The 17,742-nt window shown below is 41.0% G+C and overlaps 1 protein-coding gene across 7 annotated transcripts in view; it reads right to left on the reverse strand.

Moving 5' to 3' along the window:
• DCLK2 (doublecortin like kinase 2) overlaps positions 1-17,742 on the reverse strand; it is an 84,458-nt gene that overhangs the window by 38,554 nt on the left and 28,162 nt on the right. For 4 of the 7 annotated variants that reach the window (XR_004692494.2, XR_015947889.1, XM_035113963.3 and 1 more), the window contains exons 3-6: positions 7,761-7,863; positions 5,819-5,953; positions 4,085-4,135; positions 495-589 (exon numbers count right to left, since the gene is read on the reverse strand). Coding sequence is in view for 4 of the 7 variants with exons in the window: in XM_035113963.3 (XP_034969854.1) it covers positions 495-589; positions 4,085-4,135; positions 5,819-5,953; positions 7,761-7,863 (384 nt within the window). In the remaining 3 variants the exon portion in view is untranslated. The remainder of the gene's footprint in view (positions 1-494; positions 590-4,084; positions 4,136-5,818; positions 5,954-7,760; positions 7,864-17,742) is intronic. The other 3 variants (XR_015947890.1, XM_035113964.3, XM_088661096.1) reach the window with 1 other exon arrangement.

Genomic DNA, 17,742 nt, shown 5'->3' on the forward strand with positions numbered 1-17,742 from the left:
CTTCCATTGTCAATTTTGCTAGTGGTGGTAGGCAGCAGCAAGCCCCGAAATGGGGAGTTTCAGGGTGCCAGAGGCTTGGGATTTGCTGGATACTACATCCCATGGATGACTGAAGGACAGACTTCTTAGCAATGGTAGCCTGGAGCTGATGGGGGGAGTTCCCCCCCACACACACACTTTCCACCCTGGCTGGTGGATCCTTTGTTGCCCCCTGTTGCTCTTTGGCCCCATTTAGGGCAGCTCTCTAAGCCAGCAGATAAAGTTTAAATAATAGATTATTTAATTCATTGCAATATTGGGTTCAGCCTACATTTTAACTACTTTGCAACTGCTTTCATGCATTGTACATTGCAAATGAATAAGAAATAAATAAATAAATATTTATCATTGCTTAATATAGCACGAAGCTGGTGTCTTCCTGCAACCACAAAGGCAATATTCCAAAGCAAAATTAGTATTTAAGCTGAAATAGGGGAAAACTTTCTAAAACATACCTTGAGTCCCCGAAAGCTGCCTGGGCTTGTTGGTGAGGAACTAGAAGATTTTGTTGATTTGGGAGTTGAAAGCTGGCTACTTGGAGCTCCGTTTACTATTGGGAATAACAAGGGCAAAAGAAGGAAAATAAGTTGTTATTGCCAATAAAACAAAAGCTGAAATTCCTATTAAGATATGATATGTTCCTTTTAGATAATATCCTGTTAATCTTCATTAAACAGAGCAGCTAGCAATAAAATATACATAAAGCTAGGCATTATCTTAAGAGCAGCACAATTCAGCGACCAAGGGCTTGCTAAGACCAATAAGCACACAGCTGAGCCTTCCTTCTTAAGATCTAAGATTTCTTTCCACAGCTGTGTTCTATCATTGGTTTCCCCCCTCTCTCTACCTACCCAAAGACACATTTTTTTCTGGCACACTGCCTACTCTTTCCACTTCATCTAGCCACACTATCCTTTAGCTTTTCTACATTTCAGAACCTTTTCTATCAAAGCTTTATAGTGTTCAGACTCTCGATCTTGTCTACATAGCTTGCCCTGTCCCTACAGCCTATTGTGATGTTCCAACCACAGCCCAAATGACTTTTCACTTGACTCAACAATGGCAATATATCAACATTCTATGGTGCTGGGTACATTCTTCCACGAATTAAAAATTTCAAGGTTATCAGGTCACGTCAGCCAATGGGTACTTGAAAAATAATCACAGCCACAGAGCAGTTTAGTACACTGTATCCAAATTACCAAGTACAATTATAAAAGCAAAAATAAAAAAATCATGCTTAGTTATTTTCTATGCGATCATTTCTATTAAAAATAAAATACTTGGAAAAAAATTATTTGTCTTTGACAAGAACCAGCTTCCCATTAGTATGCTTTTAAATATACAAATAGATTTCATAATTTAATATTGAGGGGTTTCTATATATGTGAAAATATGTTGCTTCCCCTTCAGTTCAGTCTGAAGTGGGTCCCACCATTTCACACAACTTGAGACTCTTAATATGCACCATCTATTAGGTTATTTGCAAGGCTCTCTGATGAACAATATATTCCATGTCTCCCAAGGAAGAAATAGTAAGAGGAAATGTTCCAAAGAGCAAGATTTGATTTCAACTGCAGCTCAGTTAAGGACTGCTGCTCCTTTAAGAAAAAAAATTAGCCTGCCAGCTAGACATTCGGTTTCCATGGAAATGCTAGTTACCACCTACACTTTTTCAGCTGTGTAAAGAATATCTATAATGGGTAACAGAACATTCATTTAACAGGCACCATTGTTTTTGCTGTGTGAATGCCTGCAGTGATGAACCTGTTTGAAAACCAAGTCTTCCAAACTAGCTGCTTTTAAAAGGGAATTTGCTTTTAATTCTTTAATATTTAGGAGCCAACCTGCTGATGCGACTGCACAGGGAACTGTTATTCTGTGCCATTATGTATAGATACAGTAAATAAATAAGTAGAAGTTAGCATCTTTCCACCAAGATGTAAGAACCGGCTTCCAAGATGTTCTAGAACAGGCATGTCCAACAGGTCAATCATGATCAACAGGTTGATCGCCTCACGTTAGCGGTCGATTACAGGCTAGTAGTGATCCTGCCCCCCCCCCCCGCCCCTGGCGCTAGCTGTTTGCTTCGTCGCTGCGCGAAATTGTAAGCGCGTCATTTTCTAGCAAAAAAAACTCCACAACTTTGGCTCCCCCCCCCATAAAAGCTTAACATTGGCTATGACAATGGGTAGATCCCTGCCGGCTTTTTTGTACTGGGAGTAGATTGCATTCTCTTGGGTAGATTGCATTCTCTTGGGAGCTGGACGTGCCTGTTCTAGAAGAAGTTAACATTTATGGGAATAGGAAGATCTTACTCTATTTGCTGTTTTTACTTCATCCTCAGAATAGTTACCTATAGAAAACACATGTTTCTGACCTTCATATGTTCATGCATATGCTTTATCCCACTTTTGTATTATTACACACCCTAACACTAATCCTTCCAAGGTAGAATCATCCCTTTACCCTGAAACTATGATTGTGGACACACTATGCCTTTTGAGTGCACTCAAAGCCCATTATTTTCCTCAAAAATTCTGGGCACTGTTGTTTGCTCCCTCACAGAGTTACCGTTCCCAGCAACCCTTAACAACAGCGTCCGAAGTTATTTGATGGAAAGAACAGGCTTTGAATGTGCTTTAAAGGTATTAGTGTACATTACCATAGCCAGCCTCAGAGCCCCAAGGAGCACAGCTTCCCACCTGGCACACAAACAAAACATTACAACACAGAAAGAGAATTTCCTCCCCCTTGGGGCTGCAAGAGGGACCTTGAAATCCTCTCACTGTCCTTATCACCCAGAAAGTAGGGACATCGTACAGATTCTGCTTGGTTCTGGGATTCCTTAGCGAGGGTCCACAGATACAGTACCCCACCCCACAGAAAGCAAATGAAAAACTTCCTCATAACCTCCCAGTAGCTATGTTCAAGTGGGAGGAAATGGTGGACTAGCACAATATGCAACCTACCTTCCAGAAGAGCACGTGGGATAAAGGCAAGCAAGCAGACTCCACACACAATTAAAAAAAACACGGAGACAAAATGATTTGCTTTTTCACTGTGAGCAGAAGCAAGGCAGCTTCTTTCAATTACATTCTTCTATTGCAAACTAGATAAATTCCCATTGTTAAGTCAGATAATATCAAACTTTGATGCCACCACGGACCAAGCAACTGGTGTACATGGATCAGTCCACAAGTCCTTAAAGGTAAAGGTAAAGGGACCCCTGACCATTAGGTCCAGTCATGACCAACTCTGGGGTTGCGGCGCTCATCTCGCTTTAATGGCCAATGGAGCCGGCGTACAGCTTCTGGGTCATGTGCCCAGCATGACTAAGCCGTTTCTGGCAAACCAGAGCAACGCATGGAAACACTGTTTACCTTCCCACCAGAGCAGTACCTATTTATCTACTTGCACTTTGACGTGCTTTCGAACTGCTAGGTTGGCAGGAGCTGGGACTGAGCAATGGGAGCTCACCCTGTTGCGGGGATTCGAACCGCTGACCTTCTAATCGGCAAGCCCTAGGCTCAGTGATTTAACCCACAGCGCCACCTGCGTCCCCCACAAGTCCTTAGCTGAAGTTAGTGTCTTAATATTCACATGCTTCTCTAAATAAGTGGGCATAGTGTTTTAAAAGATACAGTACTCTGTTTCAACTTTGTATGCCAAACCAACATTTGCATGCCATACCACACTTAAACTTGAATTTAAGTTTTGGGAACCCTTGCTGTTCAGGTAATCTTGCTCATTTCATACAGAATTTTAAATATACTGCCCCACCCCACCCCAGTACTACTTGTGTACTGGCCAGATTATATCTTAACAAATTTCGCTCCATTGTATACTAACCGCAGGTGTCTGATCCCTAAGTTCTTACTTTCCAAGGTCTACCTATAGACAGGATAAACTCACCATGTCTTAGTTTTACAAGTCATAAAAACACACAGTGCAAACTAATAGGCACACAGAAGCAGATGGAAGGGTTAAAAATGAAAAGGTAGGAGACAAGTGTTGGTACACAGCCATAACTGCCATGGCTCACCTGGGGATTTTGCTGAAGAGTAAGCACTGGAGTAATGGCCACCCCTCTTTACTGTATTCATTCAATTGACACAAAGGAAAAAGACAGGATATAGGTTATTCAGAGACATGAAAGGAAGAAAGATAACATAAAAAGGGAAAAAGCAAGAAGTGGTTTTCCAGAAAGGCTTACAGTGAACCTATATTTACTACTATGCATAGTCCAATTTAAAGTAATTTAAGAACTAATAGAACTGGAGATCCAGATAAACTGAGTTATATGGAAATTGTCGAGTTGTGGGAAAGGTAGGGGTGCCATATTGGAGATGGGATAAAACCACCTAAAATAATTAGGTCTGTTGTGCCTACGGATCAAATACTAACTTTACAAACGCATCATGAATGCTCAAACCTTTCGCATCTCCCCAAACCTTGGGCCTGCCTGAGCATATGGTGTGCAGATGCTACTTCAGTAACCTGTTTGTGATAAAGTCACCTGGTAACTGCCCTCAGCTAACCTGCCAACTTTCACCTCAGGTGGTTAATTATGTGTCTCTCATTTCCAGTTGCCTATTACGTTCCAAAGTCTACTTTCTCTTTATGAACGGTTACGCCACACAAATGAAATATGCCATCCAAAAGCTGAAAAAGCCTAGAGGGCAAGGTAATATGCTTGGGTGGGTGGGACTTTTAATATTTTGCCTGGGAGAGAATCTCATATGACTCTGCAGTAAGAAAATCAACAAGTCTTTTGCTCTATGTCCAGGTCTTTAATGACAACAACAGCCAGTAGACTTATTCTGTCTTCTTCCTTATGTACACTTAAGTCCAAACTTCAGGATGGTACTGCTGGGCCACTATACTAAGTAGCTTTTTGATTCAGCACATCAACAATCCGTTGTTCTCCGGTTGTCAGTGAACCACTTCCCCTGAAACATTGATATTTTAAAATACTGACACTGGAGCAGTATTGAAAGACATAATCAAAAACGTAACTGGGGCAAAAAGCTTAATATAACCTGAACAAGCACTGTAAAAAAAAAAAGAGGAGGGGGAGACACAAAGAGATAGGGAGAAGGAAGATGCATTTTGTGTTGGCTAAAGATACCAAAGAGAAAAGAGGAGTAAGAAAGTCATGGGCCTCAAAAAGAAGAATGGAGTGGACGAAGGGAAAACACTTAGAAGTGTACAACTGAATTTATTCATATTCATCCTCTGAAACCCTTGCATCTCCCTCAGGCTTGAGGAGTGTGTAATTTTGCCTCACCTTTTTGAGTGAGCTTAAGGTGAGAAGTAGGGGGTTGTGGTGGGGCACACCCATCAAGGAAGAGAAGGACTAGCATGTCAAAAAAACACTTGTTACTACACGAACTTCCATGGGCGCCAAGGTCTTCCTCAAGAGGCACCTCTGCAGGTCTTATCTGCTGCCAGTAGTGAGGTAGGTGGTAAACTCAGATAGGGCCTTTTTAGTGGTGGTACTTTGCAATTCTTTCCCTGGTGGTGCTTTTCTGGTATGGACTTTTTTCAGTCAAGTGTCAACCTTTTTATTTGCCAAGGGTTTCTAGATACTGTTTAACAAATGATATTTAAACAACTATTGGCTCTAATTTTATTGTTCTGCTGTTTTAAAACTATTTATTTTACTGGTAGACATTTTGTGTGTGAGAGCTTCTGGGGATTGACGAGCCGAAAATATATTAATGAAACAAACAAAGTTCTAAATGCACATTTCTCCAATCCACCCAGGAAGCTCTACCTGAAGCTGGTGATTTACTTCGACGTGAAGGTCCAGGGCTTTTAGATCCAGGGCTTTTAGATCCAGGGCTTTTAGGTCCAGCATACCTTGATATCCCGCATGAACGGGAATAAGAGGATTTCATAACACGACATTCTGTAAACAAACAGATGGATAGCAGAAGAAATATTTTTAGAGTTGCAATCACTTCCAACAAAACCACCTACCAACTAGATAATTTATCACCCAAACATACTCATTTCATAAACAGTTTTTCTCAAATGAACCAAAAGGAATTTATAAATTTGTAGGCTTATAAACTTGTTGACATCTGGTCAAATCTTGTAAAATTAATGTTTTTTTCAAGTTGCTTTAAAACAAATTTGGTTGTTTATCCTGTTACAATAGGAGAGTGTACATATGAATTTTATATATCTCTCATCTCTGTTGGAATGTATTCTCTGTAGATCATTTATTTTACAAATAAAAGAATATAAAAGAATGTTAACATATTGCATATTTCATCAAAGCTGACTGGAGCAAGTCCTCTTCCACCTGTTCACACCAGTGTCTTTCCGATCCAACTGTAAGTGTAATTATTGTGCCCACTGAGACCGCAATCTGTTTGCTGCTCCTACATGATGAATAGGCAACACAATGTACACTAGAAGTTTTAAACTGAAAGTTGAACTGTCCCTTAGACTACTGTGCAGTTAGCTATTTTAATAAACAACAGTCTCTAGTAAATCTGTTTTCTTAGGTCCTTCAGCAAAACTCTGTGATTCAGGTTCATATGGATCCTGGGGATTAGAATGCCTTGATGCTCCATATTGCTTCTCCAAGAACCCTTTGTGTCTTATTGCATCATTCCATCATCTTCCCATCATTGACGTGCACAGGGAATAATGCTGGTGGTATATTTTTTCCTATATGGCATGGTTTCTTTAAAATGGACCACACAAGACCCTCGTATTTTCAGGAATGTATGTTCTTCCCTCACGGGTCCCCTTTACAGAGTTTAGGTTTTCACAGCAACAGAACTTGGGGTCTCAAATTTCCTACAAAAAATAGGTGCCCCCTCACACTTCTTGTGCTCCATTCTAAATCATAGTTGCAGCATCCCTGTTGTGCCCCCAAGGCTCAGTGCCCAGTGCAACAAAAGCAGTCACGCTCCCCTAAACTCACCTCTGGCTTTCATCTATGCTTCCAGTATGGAGGTCCTGGGCTCCCCAGGCAACAAGACCCTACTCTCAGCCTCGCTGATGTAGTCCAAAGGAAAGAAGAACAATACATTTGCCACCAGCCTGTCTGCATTTGTTGTCAGAAGAAGGCATACAAGGCAGAATCAAACTGACTTAGGGACTTGATTCTACTCCGGATTTCTGTAGCATTTATTCCTTAGCTTCTTCTTCTCCCAAAGATATCCCACAAGGCATTAGAGGTTTAGGATCAGTGTTTTCCTTCTCCTAGATTGGCTACCTTCCCAGGTTGAAGAGCCTCATCTTCCCCTCACTTCCCTCTACATCATCTGCAGAAACCGCCTACTTGATCCTTGGACCCACTATTGGTTTTGTCCACTGAATCCACCATAGGCTGTCTTCGTATGCAGGGCTAGTCCCTAAATCACCAAGGGTTTGAGACCCATTGGCTACCTTCACCTGGTTTAGACAGCCAGCCAACGCCATTTCTCAGGGTGTGGCCACTGTTGCATGCAGCTTCTAGGAGCCACAGGTGAGAACTGAATACAGGGTGGGGACCAAAGGTGATCAAACTACCCCAGAAGGAGCAGGGCATGTCTTCTACCAGAGGTAATACTCCTCCCCTAACACCTGATACACCCCATTTATAGTCTTTATCAGTACAATATATATGGGGGGGGGGAATACGCAGTCACAATGTCACTCAGTGCTTTCATAAGCACTGGAAGCTTACGGTTCAAAACAAATGTACAGACAGTACTTACCACTGTGATCTAGTACAAAATCATCTTGAGCATAACGGTATTTCTCAGGTCCACAGGCAATGAAAACATCATCATCACCAAAAAAGTCTTGCAAACAGGTAACCTTTTTAAAAATAAAAAACAAAGAAGAATATTACTGAGTGGACCAGCTAGACTAAGGAGAGAAGTTTACATTTTGTGCTACCTTTCTGCTTCGCACATAACAAGGGTAGGCAACCATTTTTCTGTTAAACACTGCATTTCCTGAGGGAGTAATTGGTCAGGGGTGGCAGGAATTACACCCTCAGGATCCCATCTCAAAATCAAAACATTATAGCCATTTCATTTTTTTAAAAAACAAATCCCCTGAAGATTTGTCTGTAACTTGGCAGACAATTTAATTTGATCTTATCTATTCTGAATGAACTACTGTGCCTACAAATTTCATTCACTTCCGTTGAAAGGGGAACAAAATTGCAGCTATTTTATAAATTTCCCAGTAGTGCTGGAGAGTACAAATGAGCTCAGCTGTCATGAACTGCATTGAAATGTCTCGGCAGAGCTGGTCATTGCTGGAGAAGAATGGGACAAATGTGCAGAACTGGATCTTGGAGAGGGCCAAGAGGTCTAGGAAACGCTGGTCTAGATGATGGGAACATGCCCAGTTTGTTGTTGGCAGAGATTCCCACATCAGTGTTATCAGGTGCCTTGACTGGCACAATAGAACTGCCTGACTTAAGTCTGGCCACCCACCTTGTTAGTGAAGTGTCTTCTGTCCCAAAAAGGAGGAATCCAAGACTAGAGCAGACAGCGAGGCAAGCCATGTCAACTACATGTCCATCACTAAGTATGCTGCAATAGCTATGCTGGTGTAAGCAGACCCAACCTACTCGTAGGTGGGCCTGCTGGCTTGCCTAGTCCCATATTTCAGGACAACAACTGTGCACATAACAGTATCCACTTTTAATCTCTGGACTAGAGACATTAGCTGAAGGAGTGTTATTTTTAATGTAATTAAGTTTATAGGGAATTTTTTGATTATGATCCGCTTCTTCATGCAGATGTGACATTTGTTGTTGTTGTTGTTGTTGTTGTTGTTGTTGACTTTGTTGTTGGTCTTTGACTACAAAAAGGATTGATTGATTGACTGACTGAACAATGCCCACTCTGTCCTTCAAAAGGGAGCTCAGGAAACATGTCAAGTGTCAGGACATTTTAGCTTACTCCTAACCATGTATTTTAGAGCTCTTCTGTGGACTTCTGAACTGTGTAAACTATGGTCTGATCTACATTTGGGCATTGCAGTGAATTTCGGAATAAAGCCTTTAACAATAACTGAGCTGGGAGTCTGAGTACTGAGTGGGAACCAAGGACAGGCATCCCCAAACTGTGGCCCTCCAGATGTTTTGGCCTACAACTCCCATGATCCCTAGCTAGCAGGACCAGTGGTCGGGGAAGATGGGAATTGTAGTCCAAAACATCTGAAGGGCCGAAATTTGGGGATGCCTGCACTAAAATATTGAAATTGGGAAGCCTTTGATGTGCCTCGGGTCATGGTGAACTGTTTTCTGAAATGCTGAAACTGGTTCCTTTTGCCTGCTCTCAGTCTCGCCACCACAGTTATGAGATTACCCATGCCTGGATAATGAGAGAGACTGTTTTTTGTGGCTATTATGCTGACTAGATCTGGAAACACTGATGTCACTGCAACCTGGTCATGTATTTTAAACATAACTTTTTTATGTGACAATTATGTCGATTTGGAATAAATGGCAGGCCTTCTTTACATGTTTAAAACAAAATGAAAACAAAAACAAAAAAGACAAATTATGAACATGCCTGAAGAATACAGGGGTTCAATATTAATTTCCCTTATCTCTCCCCTCTCCTCAAGAAATGATACTAGAATTTCAAAACAGAAGGAGAATAATGGAAATAAACAGAAAAGAAAAGGAAGAAAAATCTATTGGTGATTTGGGGGTGGGGTATGAGGAATTATAGTGCAATTCTGTGCATGTTTACTCAGAAGTAAGCCACACCGTATTCAGTGGGGCATACTCTCTTGTAACTGCGCTTAGCTGCAATCCTAGTTTTAACACTTTCAGTCCTTTTGTCTAATGACAAAATGTGCATTCATTACCCTCTATGATAACAGTAAATATGAGCTGGAGTACGGGGAAGGTTTGTTGCTGGCTGCAGTAGAAAAACACTCAGAATATCAATGACTTTCAGCACTCTCATAGATCATTTGTACAAGGCATTTGAAAGCAGTGCAGTTGTCATAGCAGCTAAACCAGAGATAAAAGCTGGCTGAACTTACAGTAAGTCCATCTGTAGGCTGAAACATGTAGCACTGAGCATTTGTTTGATTCTATTATCAAGCTCAATGACACAACGTTCTCTCCTCCCAGTATCCGGTTAGCTTTAGCATAACCTCATGATAAAGGATAAATGTCTACATAAGTCTGGAGAAAAAGTAATTCACCTCAACATAGTTAAGCAGTTTTGACAAGACAAATACTTAACTCTTTCCTAGCCTGCCTGAACAACAGGAATATCTATCCTCTGTGCAGAAAAATAATAATTGTTCCTCTCTTTGCAAAGGTTTAAAATTAACCATACTCTAAGAGAAATCATACCCATGCAACTCCCGAATATCATTCAAGCCATCATTTGTGGTGTTCATTGTACAATAGCTGGAAAAAGGTGCATGCCCACACTACGAGACCACAAAAGAAAACCGAACACCCTAAGCTCTAAAGCAATTTTGCCCCCTTTTTGTCCATTTTCTCTTTGTCTACTTGTTCCATGATCTAACACAGATTGGGAAAGCCCTTTTGTGCAGTGCTAGGCATGCAGCTGATCCTTTTACAGTAGCATAACAATAAATGTAAAGAAAATACTAAGAAGGAGTGCACATCACAATGGAGGGGCATCTGCAAATGTAGGAAAATGAGTGCTTTTGTTTGGAATTTGAAGAGAGGTGTATTGCAGCTATAAAGCTCTGCTTTTCTGAATGCAGTCTCCAAGTTGAATAGTCACATGTGAATATGGCTATCAAAAACTGCATTTTATGAATGTTATCTTTTTCAGATTATGAATACGATAAAGTAAATATACAAAAGGATTATGGTTTCTAATGCAAAGTTTTTTGCTGAATATCTATTATGTATAAGTGGGCCCCTCCAATGAGCAGCAATTTCATTATGTTTACATTTGCACGTTATTTGAAAATTTTCTGAACAAGCAGCAAGTAAAACTGCTACTAGACACATCCCCATGGATAAAAGGGCTTCTCAGCCATGTTTTTGATCACCTTCACTAGCTTTCCATTAAATTCTATGTTTCCATCAGTTTTGGAAATCCCAGTACTGAAGCTGATTTTTTATTTTATTCATTTCACTTTTTAAAGAAAAGCATCACAGCTCATTTTGTTTATAAGCTAACGGAATCCTGGTTAGCTGTGCTATTCTTGCAAATCTAAAAGCTTACATCTAGGGCTTCTGAGTGGAACCATTCCAGGATAGTTACATTGCTTCCAAGGTGCAGTTAAAAATGGTCTCCTGAATTTGGCTCGCTTCCAAGTAAATGAAAACAAGCTTGAACTGTTTCAAGGCAAATAGCGGACGACATTCTTCTTTCAAGAGGAATAAAGACTCGATGAAAAGAAAGCAGCCCTCAACCTCAGATGCAAGCTGTAGTAAAACATCAAGCTAGGGAAAGACAGTTAAATTCTCTTTTGTGCAAGATCTAAATGCCACCTATGGCCTTGGACAATATTAATGTCAAGGAAACAGGATATGGTTTTAACGTTTTGAAAGAGGAAATGCTCAGTTTAATGGACAAAGGAAAGGAAGCGTGAGTGTACAGCACGCCCAATAATAATTGGCAGGGGAGTGTGTGTGTGTGTTTAGTTGAGAAATAATTTAGTTGAGAAATAATAACAAGCAGCTCAACTAGAAATACCCAGGACTCAGCTATACAGCTGCAAATAAAAACTTTTTAAGTGTGCTGTAAATATGACTCTAGATGGAGACAGTGAGCTGTGGCAAATCCAATGTATTTTTCAAAACATTTTTTTTTTAAAAAAAGCATTTTTCACAGTGTGTTTTTTAAATATGTGTGTAGATTCCACCTCATTGTGAATCAGTGCTCACTTTGCATGTATTATTGAAATATAATGGCAGTACAGTATCTAATTAGGGACAGCACCCTAGCCTTAATCACAATCTCCTCTATCACATTAAATAATACAGGTATCAACAAACCTCCAAACAACATGGCTATACTCCAAGCTGAATACTTTAGGTTGAAGACAATGGGAAAACCTAGTAAAACCAATGTGACTTAACTCAGTCATTACTTTCCTTTTATTTCAATTGCCCTACTCCAAGAATGACCAAGATGGGATTCAACTTACTGTAGGAGCTTTGAACATGGTTTATTGTTCTTCTCTGATATATCTCTCCCCCCCCCCACTTTTTATTAGGGAAGTGCAAGCTTAATTGCCAATTTGCACATTGTATTTCTAATCACCATTCTGTGCCTGTTCTAATTTTAAGGAAGAACTCCCTCATCCTCTCATGTTAACGCATCCCCTATTAAAAATAATGTATTGTTCAGCTAAACTGTCTGAAACCATTGTGTTAATAGTTTGGGGCCTTAAAGTGCAAAATGCAAGGAAAGCTTGCTGTGGAAATAGGTCAGCAACTCATTTCCCATTTCATATCTGCCACCAACAAGCCAGGCCTAGACTTAAAAAATTATCTCCACAGCCTGCAGCATATAGTAGGAGGTGAAAAGGGCACTTCAATTCCTCCCTGCTGAATAGCACTGCTTGCTCAGACTGCAGATTGTTTACTGTCAAAGCATCACAAGCACTTTTATAAAAGGACCTGCATGGGGCAATGGGAAGGCAAATGGATGTAAGTAGTGTTTTAATTATTGTCCTTAAACACTAAACCACTAGATTATCTAGGGGCTGAAACCAAGATACAAAGAAACACACAGTGTTAGCTTAAAACAACTATAGCTTAATGAACTACATTTTAGAAATAAGTTCTCCATAGCTGATGCTTTCTGCCCACAAACAACCCATTATACTGTCAGAATCTAGAGACAGCAGGGTGTTAAATGGTTCTGAAATATTAATGCATGATAAATTGGGGATTTACCGAAAGGGTTTGGCAGATCAATTTGTATGTATAAAAAGAAAAGGCATAAAGCAGTTTATCTGTTGCTGAAGGTATTCTATTAGTCAAAGAAAAAAGCAAACACAAATATATTTGAGCTACCTAACAATATAGGTTGCACCTAAAATAAAATGCTTGCTTACAATTAGAGTATTCCCAAGAAGGGAACTGCAAGAAAAACACTTATCCCAGTATTTCTAATACTGTACATAAATGACTCACTGGCCAACTCAATTTAGTTTGGAATACAGTAAAAGATGCAAGATTAAACCAATTAAAATGTCAAAATGCAAATTTGAGTTAGTCCTGTCCTCACTGGACAGACTGCAATTACAACTCCAGCTGTGATATGAGGCTGGAAAGAAACTGTGATATAAAGCTAGGGGTGTGGGTGTGTTTTAAAATATATTATTTTATTGTATTTATATTGTTTGACTGAGAGGCACAATGGAAATATTTTAATTAAACTTTTCTATGAACAGGAACTCATGTTTAATCCATTTAAGGTTCGCATAATCATCAGGAAGGGGCAAATTCACTGGTACAGTGCATGCTTTGCATATAGATGGTCCTAGGTTCAAATCCTGACTTCTCTAGTTAAAGTGATCAGGTGAAAGAGTGAGAGCCTGGAGAGACAGTGCTACTCATAATAGACGATGCTGAGTTAAACAGTCTAACCTAGCACAAGGTATCTATCTATATTTCTTGAGTGGGCACCTTCTTTGCCATGTTTCTCACACCAAATACAATTTGAATGGACATTATCTTAACATAAAGGTAAAGGTAAAAGGACCCCTGACTATTAGGTCCAGTCGCGGATGACTCTGGGGTTGCGGCGCTCATCTCGCTTTACTGGCCGAGGGAGCCGGCGTTTGTCCAGCAGACAGGTCATGTGGCCAGCATGACTAAGCCGCTTCTGGTGAACCAGAGCAGTGCATGGAAATGCCGTTTACCTTCCCACCGGAGCACTTGATGTGCTTTCAAACTGCTAGGTTGGCAGGAGCAGGGACCAAGCAACGGGAGCTCACCCCGTTGCAGGGATTTAAGCCACTAACCTTCTGATTGGCAAGCCCAAGGCTCTGTGATTTAGACTGCAGCGCCACCCGCATCCCTCTATCTTAAACATAGATGCCATCTATTCACATTTCATGTTTTATATTGTTGTGTCTAGACTTTACACTGACCGTAATCAGGGAGATAATTCAAAAGAGGTTGGTTGCGACCAGCTGAAGTCCCCTCCCACTTGCACAGCATAATCCTATGCATGGCCTAAGTAGACATTATATTAATGGTGCAGTTAAAATGCACCATGATGTGGCTGCTAAAAATCAAAGCCTCTCCAAAAATCAAAAACTGCCTCCCATGCATAGTGAATGGGAGGTTCTAGACTTTCCTCTGGAGCCAGGGGTGAAAACTTTTCCAAAACTGAACAGATTCCCCCCCCCCCCCGCCCAAGCACTTCATTTTTCCATGGAATATTTTCTTGTTCACAAATTCATGGGTAAAAATCAGTGTTAGAAATTTTGATATAAAAGCTAGGAACTAAATGGCACCTTAAACCCAGTTTATGGGAGCAACAACCCAATGCCTAGGCCAGGCACCCCCAAACTTCAGCCCTCCAGATGTTTTGGACTACAATTCCCATCATCCCTGACCACTGGTCCTGTTAGCTAGAGATCATGGGAATTGTAGGCCAAAACATCTGGAGGGCTGCAGTTTGGGGATGCCTGGCCTAGGCACACTTTTTTTTATAACAATAATAAAATGCTGAAAATGAATGAACTGCAGCTAAAATATTATGTTCATTTTTCACATGGTCTAGTCTTCCCCTGCTCACCTCCCTGATATTCTTCAGAGAGTCTCTTCTCCAGTCTTCAGAGAGTAACTGGAAGAGGGGAGGCAGAAAAAGGTCCTCCTTTCCTTTCCTTCCAGCAGTGGCAGTTTTAATCTGAAATTTCCTGTCGCAAAATGTGCCTAGAAACACAATGTGAGTTTCGAACACTGGTAACAATGAATGGGTGCTAACTGCAAATAAATATTAGGCAAGCCTGACAGATTCAAAGTTTGTTGCTTTGCTTACTAAATAGAATTAAAATAAACATGCTAATTTAGATCACTTACTAAGACACAATAAAATTCTCCAATGCAAATTAAAAATATTCCAGTACAAATTACCATAAAACCCAATCTAAAATTCTGGATGACCTCATGCAGCAGTTTCAAGTAGATGTTAAACAGCATGGGAGCTAATTCAAACTCTGAAGAACCACAATAGAGACGCCAAGGGGCTGAACAGCATCCCCTAATTGCCACCTTCTGAAATGAAACTCCTGGAAAATAAGCCCCTCTATTCTCAACTCAGTCTTGCCGGAAAAATACCATGGTTGACTGTTTCAAAAGCTGCCAAGAGATCTTGGACAGTCAACAAAAATACTCCTCATCAATCTCCTTACTGTTGTGGTCTCCATGCCAAAAACACTTGGATTACTTTCACAACTGAAAACAGCATTCAGGAAACAAAAAATATAAAGCACACCCAACAGATGTGTCTTCATTTGACAAATGTATAAAACTTCATAATACTGAAAGAAACTCTAAAGAGAGGTCATTCTACATTTCCTTCCAAAGCTGATAAATATTAAGGCTGTGCATCGGCCTCAGGCAAATCCTGGATATCAAACATGAATGATTTGGGTTTATCTGGGCATAGCTGCCAAGTCTCCCGTTTCCCCCGGGAAACCCCCGTTTTTAAAGCCGTTTCCCGCTGTCATCCCGAATGGCGAAATATCCCGTAATTCCCCGGATTTCTTCCGGTGCTGCTCTGCCCATGTCTGGGCACCAGAAATCGGGCATCGCCGGCACCGGAAGTTGCTTCTACGCATGTCTGTGACTTCCGGTGCCGGCACTGCTGATCCTGTATTTTTCTAACCGGGACTTGGCAGCTATGTATCTGGGATTTGCCCAGAGTGGTTTAAAGCAGCCCTGGATCACTCCAAGTCGAGCCTACCCAAAGTGATTCAGGTGGGGGGTGGTCATGTGACTGCATGTTTAATTAGGATTTTAAACCCTAATAAAACTTGGGGTCAGTGGCAAGAAAGGGGAGAAAGAGACAAAGGCAAGAGTCTCTGCCTGTGTCTTTTTCTCTTCCTCCTGACCACAGACTATGTGTAATTAGGGTTTCAAACCACAATTAAACAACTAGGGCTGCAAAAGGTCCCCAGTTTGGTTCAGGGTCTGGAATGTTAGGTCCAGATCATCCTGGGTCAGACTGAACCTGACTCAAAGCACCAAATTGGGCCCCAAACTAGATTGGGTGGACATGCCCAACCCCAGTATATATCCACCACAGTATTAGCAAACATTACAGGGTGTATTACCCTGTTTCTCATATTTTAAGGCATCCCCATAAAATAAGCCATAGCAGGATTTTTAAGCATTCAAGGAATATAAGCCATACCCCGAAAATAAGACATAGTGATAGGAGCAGCAGCAATGCCGGCCGCGGCAGGAGGAGGAGGAAAAAAATAAGACATCCCTTGAAAATAAGCCATAGTGTGTTTTTTTGAGGAAAAAATAAATATAAGACGTGTCTTATAATATGAGAAACACGGTATTTGATAGTACACATACAACTGTCTAGAGACAATGACATTTGATGATTATAAGCTAAAGATAAGCTGTGCATTTTGGCATAAATTTACTCACGAACATCTCCCAAACTTACACTCTCTAAAGTAGGCACCCCCAAACTTGGCCCTCCAGATGTTTTGGGACTACAATTCCCATCATCCCTGACTACTGGTTCTGTTAGCTAGGGATGATGGGAGATGTAGTCCCAAGACATCTGGAGGGCCGAGTTTGGGGGTGCCTGCTCTAAAGAATATACAGCAAATCAAACCTATTTAGTTACAGTCATACCTCGGGCTACAGACGCTTCAGGCTGCATGTTTTCAGGTTGCACACCTCACCGAACCCAGAAGTACCGGAACAGGTTAATTCCAGGTTTTGGTGCTCTGCACATGCGCAGAAGCGCCGAATTAGGACCCGTGCGTGCGCAGACGCAGTGCTGCGGGTTGCGAACATGCCTCCCACACGGATCATGTTCGCAACCCGAGAGTCCACTGTACTTCTAAGGATTTATTGTGTCTCTAAACTCAACTGTATTTAGAAGCCCAGGCTCACACAAACCACTTGCCAAATGCAGGCATGGGGGTAGCCATGGCGGGGCAGGGGGCAGCTGCCCCTCCCCCCATCAAAGAAAATAATAGAAATACTTAACTGAACAATTATGTCAGTTCTGCTCCCCCTAACAAAAGTCCTGGCTATGCCTATGAATGCAGGTATTTTATCATGCATATGCAGTATGCATGACATATATGTTAAAAAAACCCAGACAGCTGCTGTATAATGCTACAATTTACTATGCATTATATATTCACAGAAATATGGAGAGTCATTCTTTCATATGTATATAAAGACACTAGCCATTCCCAATCTAGTTCCTTTCAGAGGCTTTGGGCCAGAACGTCCATCAGCCAATGGCAAGACGGTGCAAGTTGCAGACAAAAACATTTGGAGGAGAAAGCTATTGTACATTATCACTTTCATTTCATGAATGTACTGGTGATAAAAAGCCAGAGATTTAAAATGCCAACTGATAACTATAGAGACATCTAGATAACCAGAAGAACGTAATGGAAATAAGAGCAAATTATGAGGTCAACAGAAAGATTTATTGATTGTACCACATGTTCGATCTAATGGAGTGAACAGAATTACCAGAGAGGCAGGTGGTACAGGGAATGTTAGCT

This window comes from Zootoca vivipara, chromosome Z1, assembly GCF_965207765.1.
Source record: "Zootoca vivipara chromosome Z1, rZooViv2.hap1.1, whole genome shotgun sequence".
NCBI lineage: Eukaryota > Metazoa > Chordata > Lepidosauria > Squamata > Lacertidae > Zootoca > Zootoca vivipara.